General features: G+C 37.7%; 4 protein-coding genes across 5 annotated transcripts; 3 read left to right on the top strand and 1 right to left on the bottom strand.

Moving 5' to 3' along the window:
* The first annotated feature begins 41 nt into the window (after positions 1-41).
* On the top strand, positions 42-6,292 carry LOC111602533. Of its 2 annotated transcripts, XM_030223341.1 has the most exons (3): positions 42-331; positions 388-1,385; positions 1,473-6,292. In XM_030223341.1, exons 1-3 carry the CDS (start codon positions 61-63, stop codon positions 6,225-6,227), a joined length of 6,024 nt encoding a protein of 2,007 aa, XP_030079201.1. In that variant the 5' UTR covers positions 42-60; the 3' UTR covers positions 6,228-6,292. The 2 variants fall into 2 exon arrangements, with proteins under 2 accessions (XP_030079201.1, XP_030079200.1); XM_030223340.1 differs by having other exon boundaries at positions 388-6,292.
* Positions 6,293-6,374: 82 nt separating this feature from the next.
* Positions 6,375-7,501, top strand: LOC111602539 (39S ribosomal protein L4, mitochondrial). The gene is made up of 2 exons (XM_023319669.2): positions 6,375-7,144; positions 7,204-7,501. The coding sequence occupies exons 1-2, from the start codon at positions 6,468-6,470 to the stop codon at positions 7,421-7,423; spliced, it is 897 nt and encodes a 298-aa protein (XP_023175437.2). The 5' UTR covers positions 6,375-6,467; the 3' UTR covers positions 7,424-7,501.
* LOC111602540 (NIF3-like protein 1) lies at positions 7,474-8,517 on the bottom strand. Its single transcript, XM_023319670.2, has 2 exons — positions 8,275-8,517; positions 7,474-8,216 (listed from the first exon to the last, which is right to left on the bottom strand). The coding sequence occupies exons 1-2, from the start codon at positions 8,425-8,427 to the stop codon at positions 7,491-7,493; spliced, it is 879 nt and encodes a 292-aa protein (XP_023175438.2). The 5' UTR covers positions 8,428-8,517; the 3' UTR covers positions 7,474-7,490.
* Positions 8,518-9,963: 1,446 nt separating this feature from the next.
* On the top strand, positions 9,964-24,948 carry LOC111602535 (NF-kappa-B inhibitor cactus). The gene is made up of 7 exons (XM_023319665.2): positions 9,964-10,118; positions 10,786-11,738; positions 12,760-12,937; positions 13,036-13,246; positions 22,811-22,899; positions 23,105-23,362; positions 24,694-24,948. The coding sequence occupies exons 2-7, from the start codon at positions 10,915-10,917 to the stop codon at positions 24,754-24,756; spliced, it is 1,623 nt and encodes a 540-aa protein (XP_023175433.2). The 5' UTR covers positions 9,964-10,118; positions 10,786-10,914; the 3' UTR covers positions 24,757-24,948.
* The last annotated feature ends 255 nt before the right edge of the window (positions 24,949-25,203 follow it).

Raw genomic sequence — 25,203 nt, 5'->3', positions numbered from 1 at the left:
TGTCGTATAAATTGTGTTGTGACTCGACCCAAAGCTTTACTCTTTGGCATTTGGTAAAGCATGACGGGTTTACGCAGAAAGCGACGCTCCTCCAAGCAAATTCTGCTACGCAGGGCTGTCAAGAGGCGGACAAGCGATGTGGCGGTGTTGGATTTGCCCAGAGTACGGACTAGCCCCCAGGCAAAGGCCATCACTGTGGTGAGTGCCATCAACAGGGATGCTCAGCTTAGGTACATCATGGAGCACTGCTTATCGAACAACTCGGCCTCCAGCTGGGAGCCAAGGCTACAGCAACGAGAGAGACCCACGGCCAAGCGAAGCATTGCCAATGGTAAGAGCTACAAATGATAGCGATTCGGCCTAAGTTTCCTTTTCTTGTTTCAATAGAGTCGGATTTCGACCGAGATCATTCTCGATCTTCCAAGCGGTCGAGACATAGCTCATCTGGCTATCCCTCCAGTTGGAATCTAGAAGTGCCTCGCTGCGACAATGACGACCGGCTCAATGATGATGTGTTCAGCTTTGACAAGATGCTCAACCACAAGCCCCAAACCCCTCAAGGTCCGACAGGACGAAAAAAAAAGTGTAATACGGCGGTGCAATGCAAGATGCCGCACAGGTCGAAGCAGCCGCGTCCCAAGCCCAGATCCCAAACATCCGCGACTAGTATGAACATAATTGAGCAGATAACGGATGAATCAACTGCAATTGATGCAAGGCAAGCCGAACAGCGGGCGCACAGTGGAGACGCCAGCAGCTTGTTTCACAATACTCTGAGGCTTAGCCACAACACTGATGTCTGCACTTCATCCGATTGCAGCTGCGCCTGGAATCGCGATGAAGTCGACTACAATCGAAATCAATCGAGTCTAGCTCAAATACCAGAAAAATATAGTCGCATTCAGAGCTTAAGTCGCCCACCCACTGGTTTGGCCCGTGAAAGCTTAACTTCAAGCCAAACGGAGGGTAAAGAGCGAAGTGTGGATCGTAGAAGTCAAGTGCGCAGTAAAAGAAACAGCCGCAGAAGCCAAGCAGAGGATGAAGGGAGGGACTCTAAAGAGAGAAGTGTGGATCGTGGAAGTCAAGAGCGCAGCAAAAGAAACAGTCGCAGAAGCCAAGCAGAGGATGAAGGGAGGGACTCTAAAGAGAGAGGTGTGGATCGTGGAAGTCAAGAGCGCAGCAAAAGAAACAGTCGCAGAAGCCAAGCAGAGGACGAAGGGAGGGACTCTAAAGAGAGAGGTGTGGATCGTGGAAGTCAAGAGCGCAGCAAAAGAAACAGTCGCAGAAGCCAAGCAGAGGATGAAGGGAGGGACTCTAAAGAGAGAAGTGTGGATCGTGGAAGTCAAGAGCGCAGCAAAAGAAACAGTCGCAGAAGCCAAGCAGAGGACGAAGGGAGGGACTCTAAAGAGAGAGGTGTGGATCGTGGAAGTCAAGAGCGCAGCAAAAGAAACAGTCGCAGAAGCCAAGCAGAGGACGAAGGGAGGAACTCAGCTGCTAGAAGCCAGGAAAATGGCAATAGAAAACAGAGTCGAATAAGCCACGAAATGGGCAGGGACAGCAATGATAGAGCAGATTATCTTAGAGTGGAGGCAGCTGCTCAGACTGAGATCGAGACCGACGATCCTGGTGTGGAGCAAAATGTGAACGTAGCGGGCGGGACCAAGCCAAAAGCCGTGTCTAGTCCAATACAAGGCACAGCAACACAACAATCTAGGCCAGGTTCAATGTATAGCTCAAACTCTCAAGATGCGAAAGGGTTCTTGGGAGCACAAGCAAGAGGCTCGAGTCCTAGAAGCCAAAGGAACAGCAATAAAGGACGAGACGTGGACAGTTCGGAGCCAGTCGATGACAACAACTGCATTATGGTGCCCTGCCCTAGAGCTAACAGAACAACTAATCAGTCGTATGTAAAATATAATGAAAATATGCATTTTTGCTACTGCAATGTGGGAAAAAATGGTGAGCCGACTGAAGGATGTAATTGTGAATATTTCGAGGCCGACGAGCCGAGTGGGCAGCAAAATGTGCATCAAGAAGATGAACAGGTAGCCACAAGAACGTCTCAAAGATCTGATCCCGAAGCAAGCTTTAGCTCAAGCCCCTTAAAAGAGAGGAGCACAATGACCCAAGTTGAAGCCCAAGAATCTGAGCAGAGCTTAGGAGAAGCCAAAGAAGCGACTCCTAAAGCAAAGCGAAACCAATCGACGTCTGTAAGTGCGCCAAATGAAGCTAATCGAATTTCGACCTCTCGAGCAGCGACTGAAACCTTCAGACGACAGGACCAATCGGGAGCTGGAAGCGCTAAAGAAGAATCCACAGCAGTAGCACGTGAATCAAAACGAAAGACGGAGCCATCGCCAGATCAAAGTTCTAGTTCGGCTAGTTCCAAAGCCATGCAAAATTGTTGCCAGTTTGCGAATCCCAATTGTAGATGCTGCAGAACAGCTCGCACTTCGAGTCAGCCGTGGTGCATCATTGGCAATCAACAATGGCTTGGCAGTTGCCCATGTGGTTGTTGCTTCAACAGAGAGCCGAGACAGAACAAGAAGTGCAGGGTACACAAGTTCTGCAATTGCCACTGTCAATGTTGCTTGAAGGCGTTCAATATGACAGCCGCAAGTGCTCAGCCAATAGCTGTTGAGGATCAAGAAGCATTGGAAACGGTGTCGGGCTCGTGCTCAGACTCGGGCTCTAGATTAAACTCAAGGTCTGCAGCGAACACGGTTGGATTCTTGGAAACGAGACAAGCCTCGAAAGCAGACTCCAAACTGCGCGCGCCGCAGGCCTCGAGCTTGGACCTGGGCTCGGGTAAGAGATCTACGAAAGTAGAAGAGAGACCAGAGCCAATTCCTAAAGAATTAAAAAGCGGCTCGATTAGATCCAGCAACATGAACAAGGACTCCAAGCTGCGCGCGCCGCAGGCCTGGAGCTTGGACCTGGGCTCGGGTAAGAGATCTACGAAAGTAGAAGAGAGACCAGAGCCAATTCCTAACGAGTTAAAAAGCGGCTCGATTAGATCCAGCAACATGAACAAGGACTCCAAGCTGCGCGCGCCGCAGGCCTGGAGCTTGGACCTGGGCTCGGGTAAGAGATCTACGAAAGTAGAAGAGAGACCAGAGCCAATTCCTAACGAGTTAAAAAGCGGCTCGATTAGATCCAGCAACATGAACAAGGATGCACAAAGTGTCACAATCTGTCCTAATTGCGGCATTAACATTAATGAATTTTTATACAATTCCGTAAACAAAGATATAAACTTCACGGAATCAGATGCTAGACATGGACGTGCTAGTGCGAATGAAGAGCAACGCGTTTACCGATCAATAGGGAGTTCCAAGCTAACCGAGAGCACAATAGAGGCAAGTAAGCCATGGCAAAGTGCTGGTAGGAATGACGAAGGAATGTCCCATTGCAATCGCTGGACCAACCCAATGGAGAGCAACATGTGCAAGCTCTCGCCTGCTAAGGGCGCCGAGGATGAGCCGTTGGTTAATCTCGTTGTGAATGATAAATGCAATGTAGAGCAGTTGATTGAGATATTGCGCGGGACCGTCGCCGCGCTGGAGACACAGCGCAATTCGGCAGAGCCAGTCATCAGGCAGCCGGTAGCAGCAGCCAATCAAAATGAATTTCATTTCGATCAGAATATGGAGAATGGCAATCGGAATTATATGGATAGACATCAGATGATAGAGTGTCATAATGCACAGTCTAATCAAGGACAGGATCATTTCAATCTGAATTATAATGCTCTACCCTCTAATGCATATCCACAATACGAAACGCACTTGTCGCAAATTTACGAAACTCCGGACACTCGCAACACAGCGGCTTCCTTGAGAATTCGCACGCAAACCGAATACGATTATCCTGCTCCGGCAGCTGAGCCAGGCCAGCAGAATAACTACGTGTGCCGAGAGCAATGCACTTACTATCCAGCACTAAGCAATCAAGTTCGCAAGCGCAGCGGCTGCTGCTTTCCCAAATTTATGAGCGATATTAACCAGAGCAGTCCGATCGGAAAGCAGGAAGTTCTGCAGCAAAGTCTTCCCTCAAAATCGTTTTTAGAACTTCTCGATCTGACACTGGCAATAAAGAAAAGGAAAGAAGATTTTCAGAAAGATAAGCACAAAATGCGATTGTCCAATGAAAGGAAAAGGGATCTCAAGTTGACTCCAGGCTACGCAGGGCGAACAACAGATAGCCATGGGAAACAGTTGGATAGGGCCTATAAAGATATGAATCCAACTCAACCTCCATTTCATATAAACGAAGTATTTAATGTATCATCCGTTGAAAAATGCAAGGACTTAACAGAAGATGAAACTAAATTTGAGTGCAATGCTAGAGGCAACAGGAAAAGGTTTTCGGATGTGGAACACCCAGTTCAGAAAAGTCGAAAAGATCTCGGCTATTTTGGCCACAAGTACAAAAGGAAAACTCTACATCAGAGCCCAAGTCAGGAGACAGGGCATAGGAAAAACTTACTCCGAAAACAAATTTACTTGGAACAAAATACTTCTGATTCGGATTACTTCAGAGCAGCTAACTGTACGCCTCGAAATAGAGAATTGCAGTTAGAAGAAAGAGAAATTAGAGCAAGGAAAAGTTCCGGGTTTGATCAGATGAGAACAAAAGACATATTGCCCAGCTTATACGGCTTCGATTCCTGTAGAAGAGAGCCAAACAGCTCCGAAATGAAAATAATGCGATGCAGTGCGTTTTACAATCCCCAAGAGAGGCAATCGGAAGCATCTTACTTTGAAACGCGTTGCTCACGACGTCCTCAAAGGAAAGGTTACCCTTTGCGTAGCAGGGAAAGAAGTCGTTCGAGGTTCCAAAATCTTCTGCGCAAGCGAGCAAAGGATAAAAAAGAAAACTCCAATCTCTACATGACATGCGAAGCAAGATCTAAGAGTAGTATATCGAAAGACAAAATTGAAGCCGATTCGATTGGAGAGAACTTAAACAAGTCCAACTCCAGAGGCAGTTTTCTCTTTAACAAAAATCATAGAATGACACATAAATTGGATCCAAAAGCAAAACCAATAAATGATACAAAAAAACCTGAAAGAGAAATCAAAGAGAACAAATATTTTGACTATACAGAATTAAAGAGATGGGAATCGACAAGCAATTCATATACTAACAAACGAAGACCAGACACGAAATTGGAAGGCGAAAGATCACATCATAGGAAATCGAAGAATTCGGAATCAAAAATTGAACATTTTCCCATGAGAAGAATGGCCGGGGAAAGGAGAGTAAGCGAATCAGGAAGCAGAGTGTTGCCCAAAGACAAAATGATTGAAGTAAAGAGAGAAAGACCTGATTTTTCGGGAAATTTCGTAATAAGAACCACGCCTTTTGCTTTAAGAAAAAGAAAACTATGTGAAAAGGAAGCTAGTGAAAAAGGCGATTGTTCGGAACCAAACAAGTCAAAATTCACAAAAGAAAAACAAATTGAATTAAAGGGAAAAAGTGAAAGATCCGATTCTTCGGTATTAAAGAAAATAGAATCAAGAAACAGACTCCTTCCATCGCGAAAAACCATAAGCGAAAGGACATCAGATAATTCGGAGTCAAAATGTTTGGAGACACGGCATAGAGTTTTTGCCCCTGGAAAGCAAATAAAGGATAAGGCAGATAAAACAGTAATAGCTACTTTAAACTCGAGAAAACCCATTCCACTAAATCAAAACCAAAGAAGTGAAAAGGAAGCAAAAGATGGAAGCTTAAATTTGAAAGCAATATCAGTTGGTCCAAATTCAACCGTAAATAATACGAAACGGGAAAGGACAGAACAACGGGAATTAAATGCACCTAATGCTAAAGAACATTCAGAATTTAGACATAAGTCACATTTGTCAGCTCCTTTTCACCAGGAAAAACCATTGAAGAAATGGGCGCCAACACCTCCGCCTAAACCAGTCAAAAAAGCACCCAAAGCAATTGTTACTGTTTCTGCTTCTAATCACAAGCAACGTCCAACACCTCGAAGTTACCAAAAGAATGAAAGCGACTGCGAAGATATTAAAGTGCTCTACGATTCAAGGTCTAAATTTTCAAGGCATAGCTATGGAGGCGGAGATACGACCACCGATTGCGAATCAGATACCAAGCCATATGTTATATCAAAGTCTCGGCCAAGTACAAGTCAAAATAACTTCTTTTGCATGTTAAAAACTCGGGATAAACTTACGGATTCCAAGCGATATTCCCGTTAATTATACAAAACAAATTTACGAAACAAACTTTCAAATTTAAAAAAAATTCGCTTCGCCAGTAAATCAAATTAAACATGTAACAAAACACTCCATCGATTATTTATTAACACTGTTTACATATTATTATCGCTAGTCGATTAACTACCAGCTGTTTCCAATTAGTGTGGCGGTCGCACGACTTAGTATTATCGGCAACTCTACATAACATCAACAATTGGATCTCGTCGTAATTGTTGAAAAATGTTAAAATTCTTAAACAAAACACGACAATTGCTGTATCCAAACGTTCGCAATTTATCGCATAGCCTCACAGCATGCCAGAGTAATGCCGCATCTGAATCCACAACGTCGGTCGGCAAGGAAACACTTGCTTCCAAGCCGGCTCTAATACTGCCACAGAATTATGCGGACCATGCGCCCGTAAACCGAAACAGTGCGCGGCAAGCCTGGATAGAAAATGTGGATGCTGTGGCTGAGCGAAAAGTAGGCCTTATGGAACTGCATCCAGATGTGTTTGCTGCACAGCCGCGTGTCGATGTCATCCAGGAGAATATCGAGTGGCAACGCAAATATCGTTATGTAAGCATGGCACATACTAAAACACGCGCCGAGGTGCGAGGCGGAGGTCGCAAACCCTGGCCACAAAAGGGCATGGGTCGGGCACGCCATGGCTCTATACGTTCGCCACTATTCAAAGGCGGCGGCATCATCCACGGTCCTCGATCACCCACCAGCCATTTCTATATGCTGCCTTTCTACAAGCGAGTGATGGGACTTACATCGACGCTGAGCGTTAAGTTGGCACAGGATGATTTGCACATCATTGAAAATGTTGAGATCCCTACAAGGGATGCCCAGTTCATTAGAGATTTGATTAAAGAGCGTAATTGGGGACCCTCGGTGCTGATTGTGGACAAGTAATTACTCTTTAATTTCACTTTAAACTGCACTAACTGAAGCTAATTTTTTGTATCAGGCACGATATCTTTCCGGAGAATATTTGTTATGCTACGGATTTGATGGGCTATGTGAATCTGATGCCCGCATTTGGCCTGAATGTCTATTCTATGCTAAAGCATGATACTTTGGTGTTGACTGTGGAGGCTGTTAAGCATTTGGAGGAACGTTTGCTTTATCAGCTGCATCGCAATGATGCAGCCAGCAAGCAAAACAAATTTAAGCTCGATCAAGTTTAGATTAAGGGTTTATATAAATTTAATTGTTTTTACTTGTATATGAAATGCTACAAATGAAGTTTATTAACTACTGCTTCACTTGTTGCACAGCCTGTAAATTGCTTCTAAACGCTGTTTGTAAGGGGTCCTTATCCTTCTCAGAAACAAGGACTTCGCACTTTTCTTGAAGTCTCTCCTTCAGTATGCTCTGAAATTCTCGAAGGAATCCACGCTCCGAATTGCTGTGATTGCAAAGTAGCACTGTCGTTCCATTATGATTGAAATCCAACAATTCGTGGTGTGACATCTCTCCAGTTATAACCAAATCCGCTTGAATACCTTTTAAGACTGACCCACCGGATCCCGCGCAAATGCCAACAGTACGCACAAAAGTCTTTGGATGATGGTCAACAGCATAAGCTATATGCACACTGTTGTCTATGTGGTCTTGGAGGGCATGCACCAGCTGGGAAATGGGCATATTCGTCTCGACAAGACGTCCTGAGCCGGTGCCATCAACTGTGCCTGGCTCTGGAATCAAGGGCTTAATGCCCTTTATATCGACTGCCTTCGCCAGCCAATCATTTACACCACCCAGCACTTTATCCCATGCGGTATGCGGAGAGTATAATGCCTTGGAGTTGATTAAGCATCCGACTACTATACGCTCCTTCCAGTTGGCCATGGTGATCCGTGTCAATGGCCGAAAGATTGGAGGATGATAGCTAATAATGAGATCCACATTCTTCTCAAGAGCTTCACCCAACACGGGCTCAGTGAGATCATTGGTTAGCAGTATGCGTTCCACATGTTTCTGCAAAATCGTATCATTGAATTACGATATATTTCATATACATATCTAAATTGCTTACATCTGTGCTTGGCTCGATCAGCAGGCCCACGTTGTCCCATTTTTCGGCCAGAGATGTCGGTGCAAACTTTTCCAGCACATTGACCACTTCATTTAGTCTCAGACCAGAAAACGTTGCCATGTTTCTTCTCAGTCCTAATGCTCCACGAAACATTCAACAGAAAGTTCTTCACAATTACTTTAAAGTTAATATAACTAAACTTCGTACGATTTTAACATTGAGTGCTGGAAAACGTATATAAAATGTTTTTGTTGTTTCCAACACTAACTAATTTTGGCGGTTATTTGAAATTACGTTTGCGTCACGTGTCTGAAATTATACGCCAATTGCATTTAAATAATTCTAAACGCTAATGTATATATTATATTTATAATAGATGATATGTCAGTCTTGTCTCAGATTTAACAATTGCATAAGGGTATTATAAAATTTTAATTTCTGTTATTATTTTGTTCTTAGGCATTTGTTTGAAAGCTAATTTAAGTCACGTGATTGCAATATAACGCTTATCTGGGTTATACCGCTGTTGTCGTGGCTATTAATATTATGCCTAACAATTAATTTGCTTTTTCCAAGTAATCCTACATCATTAAATGCGTATGCTATAGGTATATATATATATCACGAACTTGTGATACCCTAAGCCAGCCAGGAATGAGTGTAATAGAGAAAATACACATATTTATTAATATATAATAATAATACATATAATATATAATACATATTCTTGAACAGAATGACAAGTCACATCCGTCATATGTATAAATTTGTACAGGTTTGAATTGGATTCATAAGCACAAATCATTTTTGAGTACAGAATATATACTAGTCGGGCACTTCGAGCTTGAGTTCCTACGTTCAGCTCCGCAGCTTGGGTTTTGCTAAGTTTTCGTTCTTCCGATCCCGCATTCCAATTTAGCAAAACATATTTGAAGTATTTAAGTGGTGATTTTCATTATAATTTTTGTGAACTTGCAACTTTTTGAAGAAAATCCCAAATGACGAGTCTGAAAGCAGATAAGAAAAAAACGCAAGCAACAGAGCACACAAGAATTACCCTGATTTTTAGCAAACAAATGTAAATCACACGGACGCCAAAGATCAATGTCCTTTAGTATTAAAAAAAATTTTACAAAAAAACAAAAAATACTATAAGTAAGTAAATAAATTGAATAACAATTTGACATTCTCAGTCGCATCTCATACATTATTCCTTTTGCAATCCTTTGCGCACTCATATGTTTCATTTTTTATCTGACTGCCTCATCTAGCAGCAGCTTCATTTAATGGCTGCATCAGCTGATGCAGCCATGTTTTGTTGTTCTTTTCTATCTGCATCTTCGTCCAGACGGCGAGGTCGACGGTAACCTTGTCGACACAACAGTTCATTTCAGTTTGGGACGCGAGCAGCGACAGACACGTCGCTACAAGGCAAAGGAAATTCTAACATATGGTATGTTTGTTGTCTTTAAAATAACTGCTGTTGTTGCTGCTAATATATTTGTTGTTGTTGCTGCTGTTGGTGCTGAGTGCTTCCGCATTCAAACTAAAGTTTTGGTCATTAGCGTTGCGCGCCTTATGCCAAAAGCTTTTGACATACTGATATGGCAACGCCGATTGGTTTCCCCCAACCACCGAAGCTTTGCTGTAAATATTGTCGGTGCAAAGCTAAATTTAAGCAGCTTTAACGAAACATCTTTAGTGCTATTTTCAACGTGAAAGAGTCGAGACGTTTGTATTGTAAAGCGGAGCGCAAATAAATTAACTACAAGTTAAAAGCGAAACGCGATCATAAATGTGGAACAGCATGCAAAACAAATTACAATAATAGACAAGTCAAAGAGGTGTGTGAGTGTGTTGAAACACAATAAGCTTACAACGATAATATAAATTCCAAAATACATACATATAAATTAAACAAACAAAAGAGCAAAACTTATAATTTGTGTGCAATTGCACATAAAAATAAAAGCAGAAGCTGTTCAGCAGCGTGTCTGCTTGTTTGTGCGTGTGTACATGTGTGTTACTGCGGCTGATTGTATTGGTGTCTATGGGTGTACGTGATACTGTAGCTGCTCGCGTTACTGTGGGTGACTGAATGTGTGTGCGGGAAACGAAGGCAGGTGCACAGGCTGAAAATAAAGCAGGCAACTTGAAATAAATATGTACACGAAATGCCTATGCAAATGGATTTCTTCTAATTATCCAAAGAGCAGGAGAAACAACTATTTTTGTTGTTGCTAATCATAACTTTGGACATGCGCTAATATGCTATTGCGTTTTCACTTGTATTGAACACTATATATTCGTTTCATTCGCACACACGGCAGCCAAGGCGAGTGTCAGAGAGACGCTTAAAGCGCAGTTACGCGAGCTCTCGATTTATGTACATGTATATACAATGATATCTCAGTGTGTGTGTGAATCTGAGTGTGAGTGAGTGCTTGGTAAAGCTTTAAAGCAAAGTTCAGCGTGTGAATTTCCATTAAATTGTTAAAGAAATTTTTACAGAAACAACGACAAGCAACAGTTTCAAAAAGAAAACGAGACGTTGGCAAATCATTTGCAAAAGAATCAACAGAGTAACAATTAAAATCAATAATAAAAGAAAAGGCCAACAGGCAGGCAACAAAGTTCAAAATGTGGAACCAAACGACAACAGCAGCAACAAGTGAGAATAACAAGGCTAAGGAAACGGTGGAGGATTGTAGCTGTGCTGCTGGTGGCGTTGCCAGCGCTGCCACAGCTGTCAGTGTTGAGCAACAGCAGCAAAGAGCTGCACTTGAAGCTAACAGTAAACAAGCAGCAGCAACAACAACATCATCATTTGGCGGCAAAAGCAGCGAACAACAGCAACAACAAAGCAGCGAAGCCGCCATTAACAAGCACAAAGAATTTGCAGCACAAAGCGAAACAAGCGATTCTGGTTTCATCTCTGGTCCCCAATCAGCGCAAATATTTAGCGGGGAAATAAGTGACGACGAAACAGGGCAGCAAGAAGAGAAAGAGAAGGAATCGGAGCAGGACAAGCGACAGGATCAGGGCCAAGAGCAGAAATCAGACAAATTGCAAACGGTGCTCGATTCGGGCATAATCGACGAGCTCGAGGAGGAGGAGCACGAGGAAGAGAAGGAGCAGACAACAACAACAAATCAAAGGGAAGCTGGCGTTGAGCAGCCGGCCAGCGAGCAAATGCGCTTCAAACACAATGTCGATACGGGCATACCCCAATGGACTGTACAGTCAAGCCTCGGTATGAACAATCTCAATATATCAGCAGCAACAAATGCCAACAGCTCCGCTGGACGAAGAAGCGCACCACAAACAACAACAACAACATCAACAGTAACAAATGCAGCTGGAAATACTGCTAATGCAACGGCTCCACTAAGCAACACCAGCAACAACATTAACATTATGAACGCCTGGGAGCAATTCTATCAACAGAATGACGACGGCGACACGTGAGTAATATAACAAAAAACCAGAAAAAAAAAACAAAAGTATTTCCGTTTGAAAAATACCCAAAAAAAGTAGGAGATGCAAAATTCCAACTTATAAGAAAGTTATAGAGAGACAGCTGTGAGTGACTTTAAATTACCCTGTAGTAGGTGGATGATACATGTTGCATATGGTCTTGTTTATGTCTGGAACTATATTTAAATACAAAATTATATACTCTATTAAAGTAAAAGTAACAGACTAGAGACAGTATTTCAGTAATACCTAGAACATAATAGCGATATATATTTCTTCAAGTAAACACATAAATATAGTTAAATTACATAAATATCTGCTTCTTAGCGACCAATTTAGGAGTCTTCTACGACCACAGATATACCAATAAATATATCTATGTGTATAGGGTATTTCAAGATGAAACATTCGCATAAAAATGTTGACCCGACCACCAACTGTGTGTGGGGATACTTTCATGAATCACAACAAATATACACAGAAAACACAAGACAATGAGACGACTTCTCGGATCGAATCGAATCGAACCGAGTCGTCTACAGACACATGTTAGTCAGGCAGTCAGGGGTTTTCCTGGTATGTCAACTACCTGAGCGGAGTGCAGTGTAGAACAGGTTTTTGGGTCGGGCAAATTTGTGGGTTTTTACAGGCAAAACGATCATGAAACAAGTGTGGAAAATGTGCAGGTAAAACATATTAGTTTAACCACATTACTCAACACTGGTTTGCTCTTGGTTTTTCGATATTTACTGCCAAGTATTATGGGAGTTGGTCATGGACTCAAGGGAAACAAATCATTAGCAAAAGTCATGTTAGGTTAGCTCAATTTATAACGCTGATTTTCATTTATAATTCAAACAGGACAGTTCTCAACACTTCAAAATATTTACAAGAATGTGGAAAAGGTTAAAGCTAGAACATTTCCCTGCAGTTGAGCTCATTTCTCAGCATTTCTTTGCGATCATTGCCCAGTACTAATATGGTTTCTCTCTTTCTCTCTTGTTACAGACCACTGCATTTGGCCTGCATATCGGGCTATGTGGATGTGGTTGCAGCTTTGATACGCATGGCTCCACATCCATGCCTCCTAAACATCCAGAACGATGTGGCACAGACGCCACTGCATCTAGCCGCACTCACAGCGCAGCCAACAATTCTGCGCATGCTTCTCTTAGCCGGTGCCGAGGTGAGCAGCCGCACCTTCCCAATCAATTACCATGGCTAAATCAATCTAACCTAATCCCCAACTATATCTATTTATCTTTGTAATCTATCGATCAATAGCCCACAGTACGTGATCGTCATGGCAATACGGCGTTGCATTTGTCCTGCATTGCCGGTGAGAAACAATGCGTGCGCGCTCTAACAGAGAAATTTGGCGCCTCAGAGATCCACGAGGCACATCGCCAATATGGACATCGTTCCAACGACAAGGCTGTCAGCTCTTTGAGCTATGCCCATCTGCCTGCCGATCTGGAGATACGCAACTATGATGGTAAGTTCATAAAGAACTTTATATATACGAGAGTGGTATGAAAAGTTTGGCTATTTATGTGAAGTTAGAATAGTCTATGATTCGAGAATATGTTATGTATTTATATAGGATAAATGGTATATAAATAGTAGTTCTTTGAATCTCTGAATAGGCTAACTAGTTCAGTTGAATGAATCGAAATTTTAACTGAAAAAAAAGTTTTAAATTTGTTTTGAACAAAATTGCTTGCAGTAAATGCAGAAAAATTTATTATTATTAAGACATATATTTAGAACCATTTATACTATATAGTTTTATGTTCTTTGGCAAACGTGCCCGACAGCAAAATTTTTCGATAAATATTAAAAGAATTTGATTTGGTGCCAAGAAATTTGAATTTATCATATAGCTCTAATATTTTAGCTGTCCCGCCAACGGCGAGACATTGTCTAAGACTATTTATATAAGACGCAAGTCTACAGATACAACTAGACTATATGTGCATATATATTATATATATATCTAGATATGTGCCAAAAATACATTTTGGCCTCCGCGCATTTTTACGCCTGCAAATAAATTTCTCATTTGCGTTTTTCACTTTATTATTGATTTTCTCACAGATATACATATGTATATATGCCTTTCTATATACAGATACTTATATATATTTGTATATAAAAGTGATTTTCTGTTTGACGTCAGCAAGGCTTGGCATTGTTTATAATTTGTTTGCATCGAAATCTTCGAAGCTTCAAGGAAACAAAACAAAATAGATATTGAATTCGATTTCCAGCTCATTTCATTTGCAGCTCACACAGATTATATATGTATATAGTTGACGGCCTTATTTCCTTGATTGTTATTATTGATTTATTTGTATACAAATTAGTTTATATGTGTATACACATACATATTGATTTTCAACAGGTGGGTGGGGTTGAAAAAAACCAAACAAATAAGGTGTGTGAGAAATACGTCAATTAAAATTCGTCTTTGATTAAATTTGTGCAGCAAAAGTTTCCCACTTAAAAAAAAAACTAAAATCATAAAAAACCAAATCTAAGCCGGAAGAAAGTAAAAGTCGTCATAAGTATACCTATACTATATATATACGTATATATAAACACTTAATGTTCAGTCACAAGAGTTGAAGCTTGCGCAACTGTCGACACGTAAAAGGTTAATAAACTTGACTGAGATGTTGAGAGGCTACACTTTATAACCCCCACACACACATACACATATACACTCACACACACATACATTTATGTATTTGCTTTAACCTTTCGTTTGTTTAATCGATTTTGCTTCACTTTGTATTATAACCTTGCTAAAAATACGAAAATTGATCGGTTTTCAAACATATGGTGAACAAACATTTGGCAGCTACTTTTAACCAGACCAAACCGGTCCTAAACATGCCTTCGCGCATAAATGAGAAACAGCTGCTGAACGAACAGTCTCACACACACACCCTCCCTCAAGTAAGAGTGTGTGTGTATTAGTAATCCACATCTATATGCTTAACAGAGCAGACATTGCACATAATATTCAAGCACATAGCTATGGCTAGCTCTATGCAGACGAAAAAAAAATTGGCTAAAAAGCAGACAAAGAAACGAGTGTAGCATGACTAACAACTGCTCTTTCTTGGCATGTTGAAAGTCTACAATAATATTTAGGTAACATCAAATTCATATTAAGTTTGCCATATTCACTAAAATGCTGATAAGCTTCTATAATTTGCTTATTCAATCAGTATTTTCGATCATATTTAAATGAATCATATAAAAGAAACCTTCGTTGGTATATATCTCTAAATATATCACTACCCAGACATAATGTCTGCTAAAGTCAAACTGCTTTCAGCTGTTCGATAGGGTATCAAAGAGCAAAGCGAAAACGATGACACGAACAACACGACAACGACGACGGCTTTTTCTTTCAAATTTTTTGGGTTTTCCCATGCACAAAGCAGACACATTAAGCTATATACATTTCTCTCTCTATATATATACATACATTTAAAAGCAATTCCGAACGTCGTCTACTCGCTGCCAGATGTTATAAAATCATATTCAATTGGGTTCGCATAAAAGTCACAAGACTTTCTTGTCAATTGACGTCATAGTTGCGCATGAAATGTATTTAAGTCTAACTGCAGAAATTAAAAAAAAAAAAAACAAATAGAGAAATCGAAAAGAAATTTCTTAGTATTTTGACACAGTAAAAGGAAAAACAAAAATTCGTCATATTTTGTCAAGAAAAACCTGAGCGTAATCAGAAACAAGTGTAGTTAGCATATGTAAATTAACATTATTAGGAATGCTTAACATGATGTTAGTTAACAGATGAGCTCATTTAGCTTGGCTCTTAAATTTAGCTCTGATATTTTTGTCTAAGGCTAAAAATTTTCCGATGCCTCTTTTTTTGCACTTTTATGCAAGAAATGTGGAAAATGTTACGAAAATAATCGAATGCTCTGCACTGCTGGCATTTGGCCAAGATTGCTGAAAGCGATAAAGTAAACTTGTCGGAAAAAAGTATGTTTATACTATACGTTCTTTCAGGCGTACTACATAATTTTAATAGCCATTTGTAGACAGTTCAAAAGGTTATCGCAACTGAAAGCCAACTTATCAGTAAACATATTTCTGTTTGCATACGAAGCAGAGTATTACACTTATTTACATATGTATTTCCTTTTGTTGTTCTTTGAGGCCGCCTGGAAATTCCCAGCTATTTCTGTAATATCGTCCTATTTACTTGCGAGGTCATTATAATACAAATACATATATATCCACATTCTTGTAAACGTGTATATTTATATATGCACGTATATTTGGAGCTCCTTTCACGCACGCAATGCCATTTGCCCGAAACTCAATGAATTTATATAAATAAAGACACGCGACACTTCATTATAAATAGAGTTTCCGAATTCCTTTTTAGCAGGAGTTGAAATAATTTTATTTTGCTTGCGCAATGCAAAGTTTTTGTTTATATTTAGACATTTTAGGACTTATATTATAGGACTTATATATTATATTCAGATAAGCTCAGTATCTGAATATACATACATGGAATATTACAAGAATTAAGCATTTAACAACCTTATCTAATCTGTATGACATTTAGTTAACCTATCGAAGCACTTAAAATTTTACCTGTTTCTAAAGTAAAGACTTAGTTTTTCAGAATGTATTAAAAAGAGTTTAGCGCAAAAGTGAAGATTCCTAATAGACGTATCATAGGTATTACTTTTTCTTATTATATATATGAAACAATCAACCAAAGTACACATTCACTAGAGTCATATAATTTAGGGTTTACCTCTTACTCCATATCTGCTAAACGAATCTTACTTCTACCGTCTATGAAACACCTCTTATCGCTATTTAGTCTACAAATTAAAAACATCTTTATCATCATTTATACTCGGAACACGTTTGTAGGGAATTTCAGAATGATAAACCGCACAATACGCCGATTGAGGCCCATTTGTGGCACATATGGCAATGGCATCTGTAGAAAAATCTGTTGTGGAAAAATCTAAAGAAGTTTCCAAATGCAAAAAAAAAACCTTTATAGCAAACGGCTTTGGGCATTATTCCGTATTTCCCCATTTATTAACTGTGATAAGCAAAATTCTGTATCCCAGAAGATAATGCTACCTAGAAATGCGAATACAAATAGGAATATCGCCTGTGCTCTAGTCGCTAAGCTAACTATGTTATCAATTCTAGAAAAACCCCATAGGTGGTCGTTTATTATTGCTATGACGGTGATTATAATATGTATATATACATATATATGTAGGTAAAACTGTGTTATCTCAGTGATAAGTGTTATCAACGTTTTTCCCATAAACTGTTTTTGATACGCCCTATGCTAAGGACTTGGCATGTATATATCGCATGTAAAGTGAATGGCTGATCGAGGCGATTAGTGGTATAAAGTCAATGATAATTTCTTACTTATCTTATCGGTAAATATAAATTAATTTGTATTTCTATATTGTCTTAAGTCCAGTTAGATATAAACCACATTGGGGTTCATAATCTTTGACGTACTAATGAAATTTCCTTTATTTTACGTTATCGATAGCTCATGATAATTCAGTGCTATAAATTAAGTAAATATTGAAAAATAAAATCTATTCATTATTCCACTAAAAACCAGTTGATATTTGTATAACAATATATCAAATACTTCAACATTTATTTTCATTTTACCTACATCGATATATCAAGAACTAAAATATAAATAATCTAATATATCTTAATTTATCGGCTGGCATGATGTGTAACACGTGCTCATTACTTTCATTCTTACGATATCAGCAACACTTGTCGCATGTTCTGTCTCAACCTTCGTACAATATGGGGCCTTGCACACATGAGTACGACAGGTATATATTATATATACTACTGCTACTCAGATAGTACGTAATTGAGTGGGGAATGCCATTGTAGATTGACCGTTGAATCGTACGAAAGCTAATTGATCAAACTAAACAATAAACTTAATGACGTATGTTGCAAACTAGTTACTTATGCAGTTGCATAATACTTAAATATACCTGTACCTCAACTGTTACAATATCATCTAGAGATTGAGACCTTTGAGCTTGGCAATTGATCACTTTGTCTAATGGTCAAATAAATGCATGCGATGTTAGTTAAATGATCGAGTTAATAAATTAGCACAATTTGTAATTGATCGTTAGCGATGAGGCGATGAGGCGATGATATGTGCAACGTTGAACCCAGAGTTCAAGTGTATTTGATCGATAATTATCGACTTGTTGTTATAAGATGGTGCAATGAAATTTTCCACAACGCTGCTTAATATGGGTTATTATTGTAAATAACTGTGTATTCCCTTGATTTGTTTAATCTTAATGATCCATTAGTATCGACTCATTTTCTTCATGATTTTGCCTAATTTATTTGAAAACTTTTCAAGTTCCTAACATATATTCATAATATGTGAATATATTAAACGCATATCGATAATTATAATTCCAATAGCAGCTAGTATCAGTTCCATTACTCATCGATATTTATCGATATTTTTAAAAACAGTTTAATTTAATGATTTTATAATCATGTAATCATGTAATATAATGAATAATTAACGAATTTCTTGATTCGGTAGTAATGTTAAAGCTTTTTTGCACTTAAACATATATTATGTTCATGACGATGTTCTCTCGAGCAGATCTATTGTTTCTGATGCCAGCTGTTCGCATAGGAAGCAACACAAATGTTTTAATCTCAAGCTAATTTCTTCGATTCGAATGTCGCCTTTCAATAAATTATTGTTTGTACTTTTGGATTGCCCGTTGGCTGGTACGTAAACAAACAGGTTTAACCCACAATTGTTGCGAACGTCAATATAAAATAAAATGATTATTTACTAACATATTCTGGAAGTCTGTAGATTGTTTTCGTTGACTGCCAATGACATTTACATCACAACAACAACAACAACTTTGTTACTCATTGCGAATCAGCTTTTCTTTACTCACTCTTTCCCTGTAGATGCAAGGTCAAGCATCTACGCGACCGATTAATATAATACTATATATATCTATCAGCTTAAGTATTTATCGCAAGCATTGCATGAGCTCATATATAACGGAAGTTTTAGACAATTGAATATAACGTGTCTCTCTATATGGTGATCAGGCAATGTTGACACACTTTGTACTCGCACTCCCACAAAATTATTGGATGGGTTTAACCCTAACAACAACACACAAAAAGAGTGCAATCGTTGTCTCACAATTGTCAACAGCAACTTTTACCGCTCTTTATCAGCTGTCGAGCACTTGACTGCCTTTTAGGCCAGTCTCTGACCTCTACGGGGTTTTGCCCACTTATACATATTTGTCGATATATAAATATCGTGTATGTATATATATCTATATGTAACAGCGTATATGCAGTATTTACGCTACGCCGTTTAACCACACGTGGCACGATCATCCACACCTTCGCTTACCATACACCCATGATCACACATATATAGACACATATACATATATCTGTATAACACTTATATTTGCATTTCGTTCAAAAGAAAGTCAACAAGTGGTTTCGTGACATAACTGCGATGTCTTAGCCAGCTACCAATTGGAAGCTTTGCCCACGCTAACAGATAAAGAGAAAAAAGCAGAGAAAAACCAAATAACTTTAAATGGATTTTTGGAAAATCCAGCATTAAGTGTGCTAAATTATTTTGTATTTTTAATTTTTTTCTGCCTTTTGGCAAACGTCTGCTGCTTGGGTTTTCTGTTTTACATTGGGGTTTTCACTTGGTTTCCACATTAAAAAACTTTCAAACCACAAGTAGACGAAATGTGGCGCCAGAAGCATTTAAGCAAACAGCCATTAAGCGTATATTGTTCTTTTGTTTAAACAGTTGCCTTTGGCAATGTTTTCTTGAGAGGGAACCAGGTAAATCCCAATTGCCTAGTGGCCTGGTTCTTTTTAAAGTTCAAAACAATACCAAAATGCCAAGACTTTCAAATCTTTTTCACAATAAAAGCCTCAAGAAGTTAAAGAGATTTGTATAAAAATAATTGTTTTATATTAATAATACATTATTGAACGGTATTTCATAAAGTTCTTTTTATATAGTTCAATTCAAATTAAAGTGTTAATACTTATCGCTAACGATTGTGATAGCTAATATTTTTAACAGTTATCAATAAGCAACAGTCTAAGCAACTATCGAAACGCAAGGCAGTTCAATTGAGCTTTTGCACTCTACCATCTGGTTCCGTTTAAAGATTGAGTTATCCAATCTCTAAATATATACAAATTCTTATCTTATTTGATAAACAAAACAATTTTATGATTTAATTATGAATCAATGAACTGCACAATTTGCCACTTCACTCTGAAGGACAAGCAAGCAACGAACTGCGTTTGATCCAAGATACAAAAAAAAATCAAGTTGTCAAAATACCAAAAAATGTATTAAATATAAACTTCACACAGTACGCTCTAAACAATAAGCACAATTAATTAAAATTAAACAAAGACAATAACAAAAACCCAAAAAATATGTTTTTTTTTTTTTCATATAATATTTGCGCTGTCAATAAATTTGTGAACTTTGAGTTGTGGGTTTTTTGCTTAAGGTTGGAAAAAAAATTAAAAGAACAAAAAATGGAGCATGGACACTAAAGGGGAAGTTAACAAGAGGCAAGATCATTTAAACAATTGCGAAAAATTATTTACTCAAAATTTTTTTCTGAAAAAGAACGTAGAGTCTTAGAAATGTGTTCTTTTTATATTAACATTATTAGATATCGATTGTTGACTATCGTGAAGTTGTTTTTTTTTTTTTTTTTAATTTAGAAATAATATTTAAAACAAGATCAAAATTGTTATTTAAATATTTATATATTTTTTAATTTAATTTAGCATGGAGTGCGCAATTTCGTAATTCTTATTAATTGATTAAGCTCACATTCGATTAGCGTTGTTATTATTATTATATTATCTGAAAAGCAGGCCGTCGCTTGAAACCAAAAACCAATTTCAAGTTTAACTGCTTTTGATTTTTTTCTTTATATGTTTTCTTAATCTTTTTCTGGTGTTTTTTTATGAGGGGTCTGTCAAGTTTTGTGGCTCAGACTTGTTGGCAGCCGCCCAGATAGAGCTTTAGATAATATATAATAATAATATTAATAAAGCCAACTCTCTGTTTAGCAGCTGGAACGGATTTCAAATTTTCAAATCTGAGGCGCGTGACGCAGCAATGCTTGGGAATTCCCCAAGTTTAAAGTTTGAGGCAAACTTTGTGATTAATATTTCATATTTAAGCAAACAAAAAATCTCTATCGATTTGCTGTATTCATGTACAAGCTATATACATATATATACATAGTCTTTAATCGTATGCTAACGATCCGCATTAACAACAATGGGAATTGTGCTTGAGCTTCCCTTGACTTTTACTATCGCTCCATCGAGTTTATGCGCTCGTATTATAATCTAGCTAGCGACTTCTCTCCGATCAGCAGAGATCGAGCTTGATCATTGGCTCGAGCACAGAGAAACAAAAAAAAATGTTGTCATCGTTTATATTTAAAACTTGTGACACAATTGTTGTTATTGTTTGTAAGCCTTCGAACTGAACTGGGACGGCAACAAGAGAGCCGGCTTTAACTTTCGTGCCAGATATCTGCTTTCTTTCACCAGAAAGAGTCCGACTATAACACGGAACCTTAGCCAATTATATATATTCATTGTATTCTTTGAAATATAAAATTAAACAAGTAGCTACACTAGAATATTATTTTTGGTGTTGTCATAAAATTTAATCATGCGCGTAAATAGCTTTGAGTCACCTTTAATCATCAACATGATTAATATCTATCGTACTGGTAACGATTAATGCGCATTTAACAGCTACGGTTACGAAGTGCGAACCACCCTAACAAAAATTGATCTAGTTCAAGTGCAAACGATAAGCACTTATCGTTAATCAATTGCTCTTGTTGCCAATATAGCAGAGCTACTCAAAATGGTACGCTTATAGTTGGCAACGCATTCACAGCTAAACGATAATGTAGTTCAATTGCAATTATTGCCAAAACACTTGCGATAGCAAAAAATAAACAAATACATTTATTCGGTTGGCAACGCATGCGCAACTTTAATGCGTTTTATTCAAAGTTCTTACGGAAATTGAATGCAAATGAGCAGCTGTTACCAGCAGCTGGAGCTGCGCTGTTTGTGTGTGAAAGTCAATCAACAGCACGTGTAACAGCAAAACCACAACAGCAACAACAGTCAAAAGCTGTTTACTGTAGCTGTAGTTGGTGTTGCTTTTTAATCTGTATGCGCGATCAAGCAGCGAAATATATTTTGAGAATTGTTGCTTTTTTATTATTTATTTATTTATAATTATAAAAGCATCGTTTAATACAACGCCAGCTGAATTATTGCAATTGCTAGGCATTTTTGTTGCTGTTGTCTGTGAATTATGTGCAAACATTTGTGCTCTTTAAACTTAAACCAATTTGAACTTGGGCAAACTAGTTGCTCCAACACACAAAAAGGCAGCTTGTTGGGTTTGTTAACTTTATTTTTTGCATTTTAGCTGTTTTTGTTGCCGTCGCTTTTTATGCCACTGCTGGTTTTTTTTTTTTGTATTTGCTTGTTGTAGCTGTTATTTTGCTGCTGTTTTATTGTGGGAATTTCTTGGGTTTTTCAACGCACACCAATGCAAACGCACAAGCAGTCAAGCACATGCGAGTATGTGTGTGTACACATATGGCAAAACGCGTTCGCTGAGCTAACTTCCCCAGTCATTCCTCCACAACTCTCTCTTCCTCTCAGTCTGCACTCCTGCTCGTGCGGCAATCAAAGCTTTTGCTTGCTATTGCTGTTTCTTTTTTTTTGTATTTTAAAACGCTACTTGTTCAACAACACAGCGAAGCTTTTTTGTGGAGCGCTTTTGCTGAGATCGTATTTCATTCATAAATATAGTGCACAGTGGTGTTTAATATATTTGCTTAAAGCAATTTTATTAATTAAAATTTCTTTTTTATCTTTGCAGGTGAACGCTGCGTACATTTGGCTGCTGGCGCTGGACATATTGATATCTTGCGCATTTTGGTATCTCACGGCGCGGACATTAATGCCAGGGTAAGTAAAACAAAACAAAAACAACAAAAAATTGATAATCGATACTATCCAGTTGCTCATAAATTAAATATTTAGTTAATCATTCAGTTTATTTTTATGAACGACAAAAAAAATTAAAAGTATTGAAGGTAGTTTATTCTCTAGTTTATCTCTAATCGAAATAAATATTTTAATTAACAAGGTGAATTTAAATTATGTTTTGTAGGAGGGCAAAGGCGGACGCACACCGCTGCACATTGCCATCGAGTGCTGCAACGAGGATTTGGCTAATTTTCTGCTGGACGAATGCGAGAAACTCAACCTGGAGACAGCAACATATGCTGGACTAACGGCATATCAGGTGGCCAGCATATTGAATAAATCGCGCATGCAAAACATATTGGAGAAACGCGGCGCAGAGACATTAACGCCGCCCGATAGCGATTACGATAGCAGTGATATCGAAGATCTAGATGATACGAAGGTGAGCGTCACAGCCTAAACAAAACAAAAAGAAAATCTAGAATATCATTGAGAAACCCATAGAACATAAGAAAACATCAAAAAATAAGGGTCACCACCAACAGCTTCCAAATGTTCAAAAAGTTAACAGAGCTGAACTGGTATTCAGCTAAAGTTGAAACTAGAAAAATGTAATGAAAAAAGAAGATAAATTGTATTGTTACATTTATGTATTGTTAAACCAACCAAAAAGAAAATAGCAAAAATTGGAAAATGAAACAAAAACAGCATCAAAAATAGAAATAGCCGTCCGCATAACTGGAAATATAGTAAAAACAAAATAGATATATAAATACATAAATAAGGACTGTTCTATGTTTTAGTAGAGCAGTCAAGCTTAAAAGTTGCCCACTGTAAGAAACAACCAACAAAATAACGAACAAAATGCAATACACACAATATTGAGATACCTATATAGATAGATATACATATTCTATGTAAAATGAACTATCCATCAGCTGTCCATTTGATATGATATTTATGTTCTACTTTCCCTATCAAAATGTTAACTAATTTAAGCTGTCTATGTAATTCGATGATTATGTGCTTTATCACTCTCACTTACTTTTACTCTCTATACATATCTCACTCTCTCTCTCGTTGTCTGTATTATGTGTGCGTGTATGTGTGTTTTTGTGTAAGTGTGCGTGCGTGTATGCATCTAACAAATGTATAGTCTTACATTTAGAAATAGAACTATAACTTAAACTAGTTCTAGAAATAGAACTAGTTCTAAACAAATGTATGGCTTCTTTCTAACTCTGAATATTTTATATGGAAAAAAGAAAGTATAGCAAAAAAAAGCAAAAAAATATATTTAAAAAAAAACAAGAAAGTGCAGCAAAGAATATAACTATTATATACTACATTTAACATAAGTTAGTTAAAAATCTAATTGATGTTACAATGTTCTGACTGAATGAATTATGTTGCAAATAAACATTTTATTCTAAAACCAAAAAAAAAAAGATTTAAAAAATTATTGGTAAAAAATTTAAAAAAAAAAAAAAAATGTAAGTACATTATATACATTTATATATATATATAAATTTAAATGCATGTTTATATAGCATTTTGGTAATTATTTTGTTGGTTTTGCCTCTTAACTTTTAATGGTTTAATATTAAAAAAAAATATTTTTAATTTGAATTTTTTGAAAAAATGTTCATCCATTTTTTATTTACGTTTTTATATTTGTTTTTTATTTAAGTTACATTAAATTTGTTTAATATATTTTTTTTAATTTTATTTAATTTTTTTTTTATATATTTTTGATGTTTTCTATTTTTTCAGATCTTTGGTGATCCGCGTTACTTTGTCAGCTACAGCGGAGGCAATCCCATGACAGTTGCTTGAATAGCACATCAATTGTACATATATAAAACTGATCAATAATTCATATGTATATTTATATATATATAGATATATATAAATATATAAATCTATATATATTTAACAATGCTATAATTCCAATAACAGCTGCTGAGGAGGGCAACAAACTATGCTGAATCGAGATATTTTTGACACACGTTCCACACTCGCGACGAACAAAAAAAAACAAAACAAATCGAGTTCAAAAAGAAATCCTGCAACTAACTGTGCCTACAACAAAAAAGAGCAACAAAAAAATAGACATAAAATATTGTTTACCATGTAAGCATGTCAAAATAAGTGAATAAAGCATAAAAGGTTGCAGTATGGCAAGCATTTTATTTATACATCAAAAAACATAAAGTTTAAATAAATATATCAAATAGTCACACAATTATGGAAAGTAATCAAAAATTGTCATGTCTACAGTCT

This window comes from Drosophila hydei, unplaced genomic scaffold (assembly GCF_003285905.1).
Source record: "Drosophila hydei strain 15085-1641.00,03,60 unplaced genomic scaffold, DhydRS2 tig00000172-arrow-pilon, whole genome shotgun sequence".
NCBI classification, from domain to species: Eukaryota; Metazoa; Arthropoda; class Insecta; order Diptera; family Drosophilidae; genus Drosophila; species Drosophila hydei.
The sequence above is the reverse complement of the archived record's forward strand: the minus strand, read 5'-3'. Positions and strand labels throughout refer to the sequence as shown.

Coding starts and splice junctions, on each gene's coding strand:
- LOC111602533 (XM_030223340.1), top strand. CDS start 61: ATGACGGGTTTACGCAGAAAGCGACGCTCCTCCAAGCAAATTCTGCTA. Junction 332..387: donor CAAGCGAAGCATTGCCAATG/GTAAGAGCTACA, acceptor TTGTTTCAATAG/AGTCGGATTTCGACCGAGAT.
- LOC111602539 (XM_023319669.2), top strand. CDS start 6,468: ATGTTAAAATTCTTAAACAAAACACGACAATTGCTGTATCCAAACGTT. Junction 7,145..7,203: donor TCGGTGCTGATTGTGGACAA/GTAATTACTCTT, acceptor TTTTTGTATCAG/GCACGATATCTTTCCGGAGA.
- LOC111602535 (XM_023319665.2), top strand. CDS start 10,915: ATGTGGAACCAAACGACAACAGCAGCAACAAGTGAGAATAACAAGGCT. Junction 12,938..13,035: donor TTCTCTTAGCCGGTGCCGAG/GTGAGCAGCCGC, acceptor ATCGATCAATAG/CCCACAGTACGTGATCGTCA. Junction 23,363..24,693: donor AAGATCTAGATGATACGAAG/GTGAGCGTCACA, acceptor CTATTTTTTCAG/ATCTTTGGTGATCCGCGTTA.
- LOC111602540 (XM_023319670.2), bottom strand. CDS start 8,427: ATGTTTCGTGGAGCATTAGGACTGAGAAGAAACATGGCAACGTTTTCT. Junction 8,217..8,274: donor TGATCGAGCCAAGCACAGAT/GTAAGCAATTTA, acceptor ACGATTTTGCAG/AAACATGTGGAACGCATACT.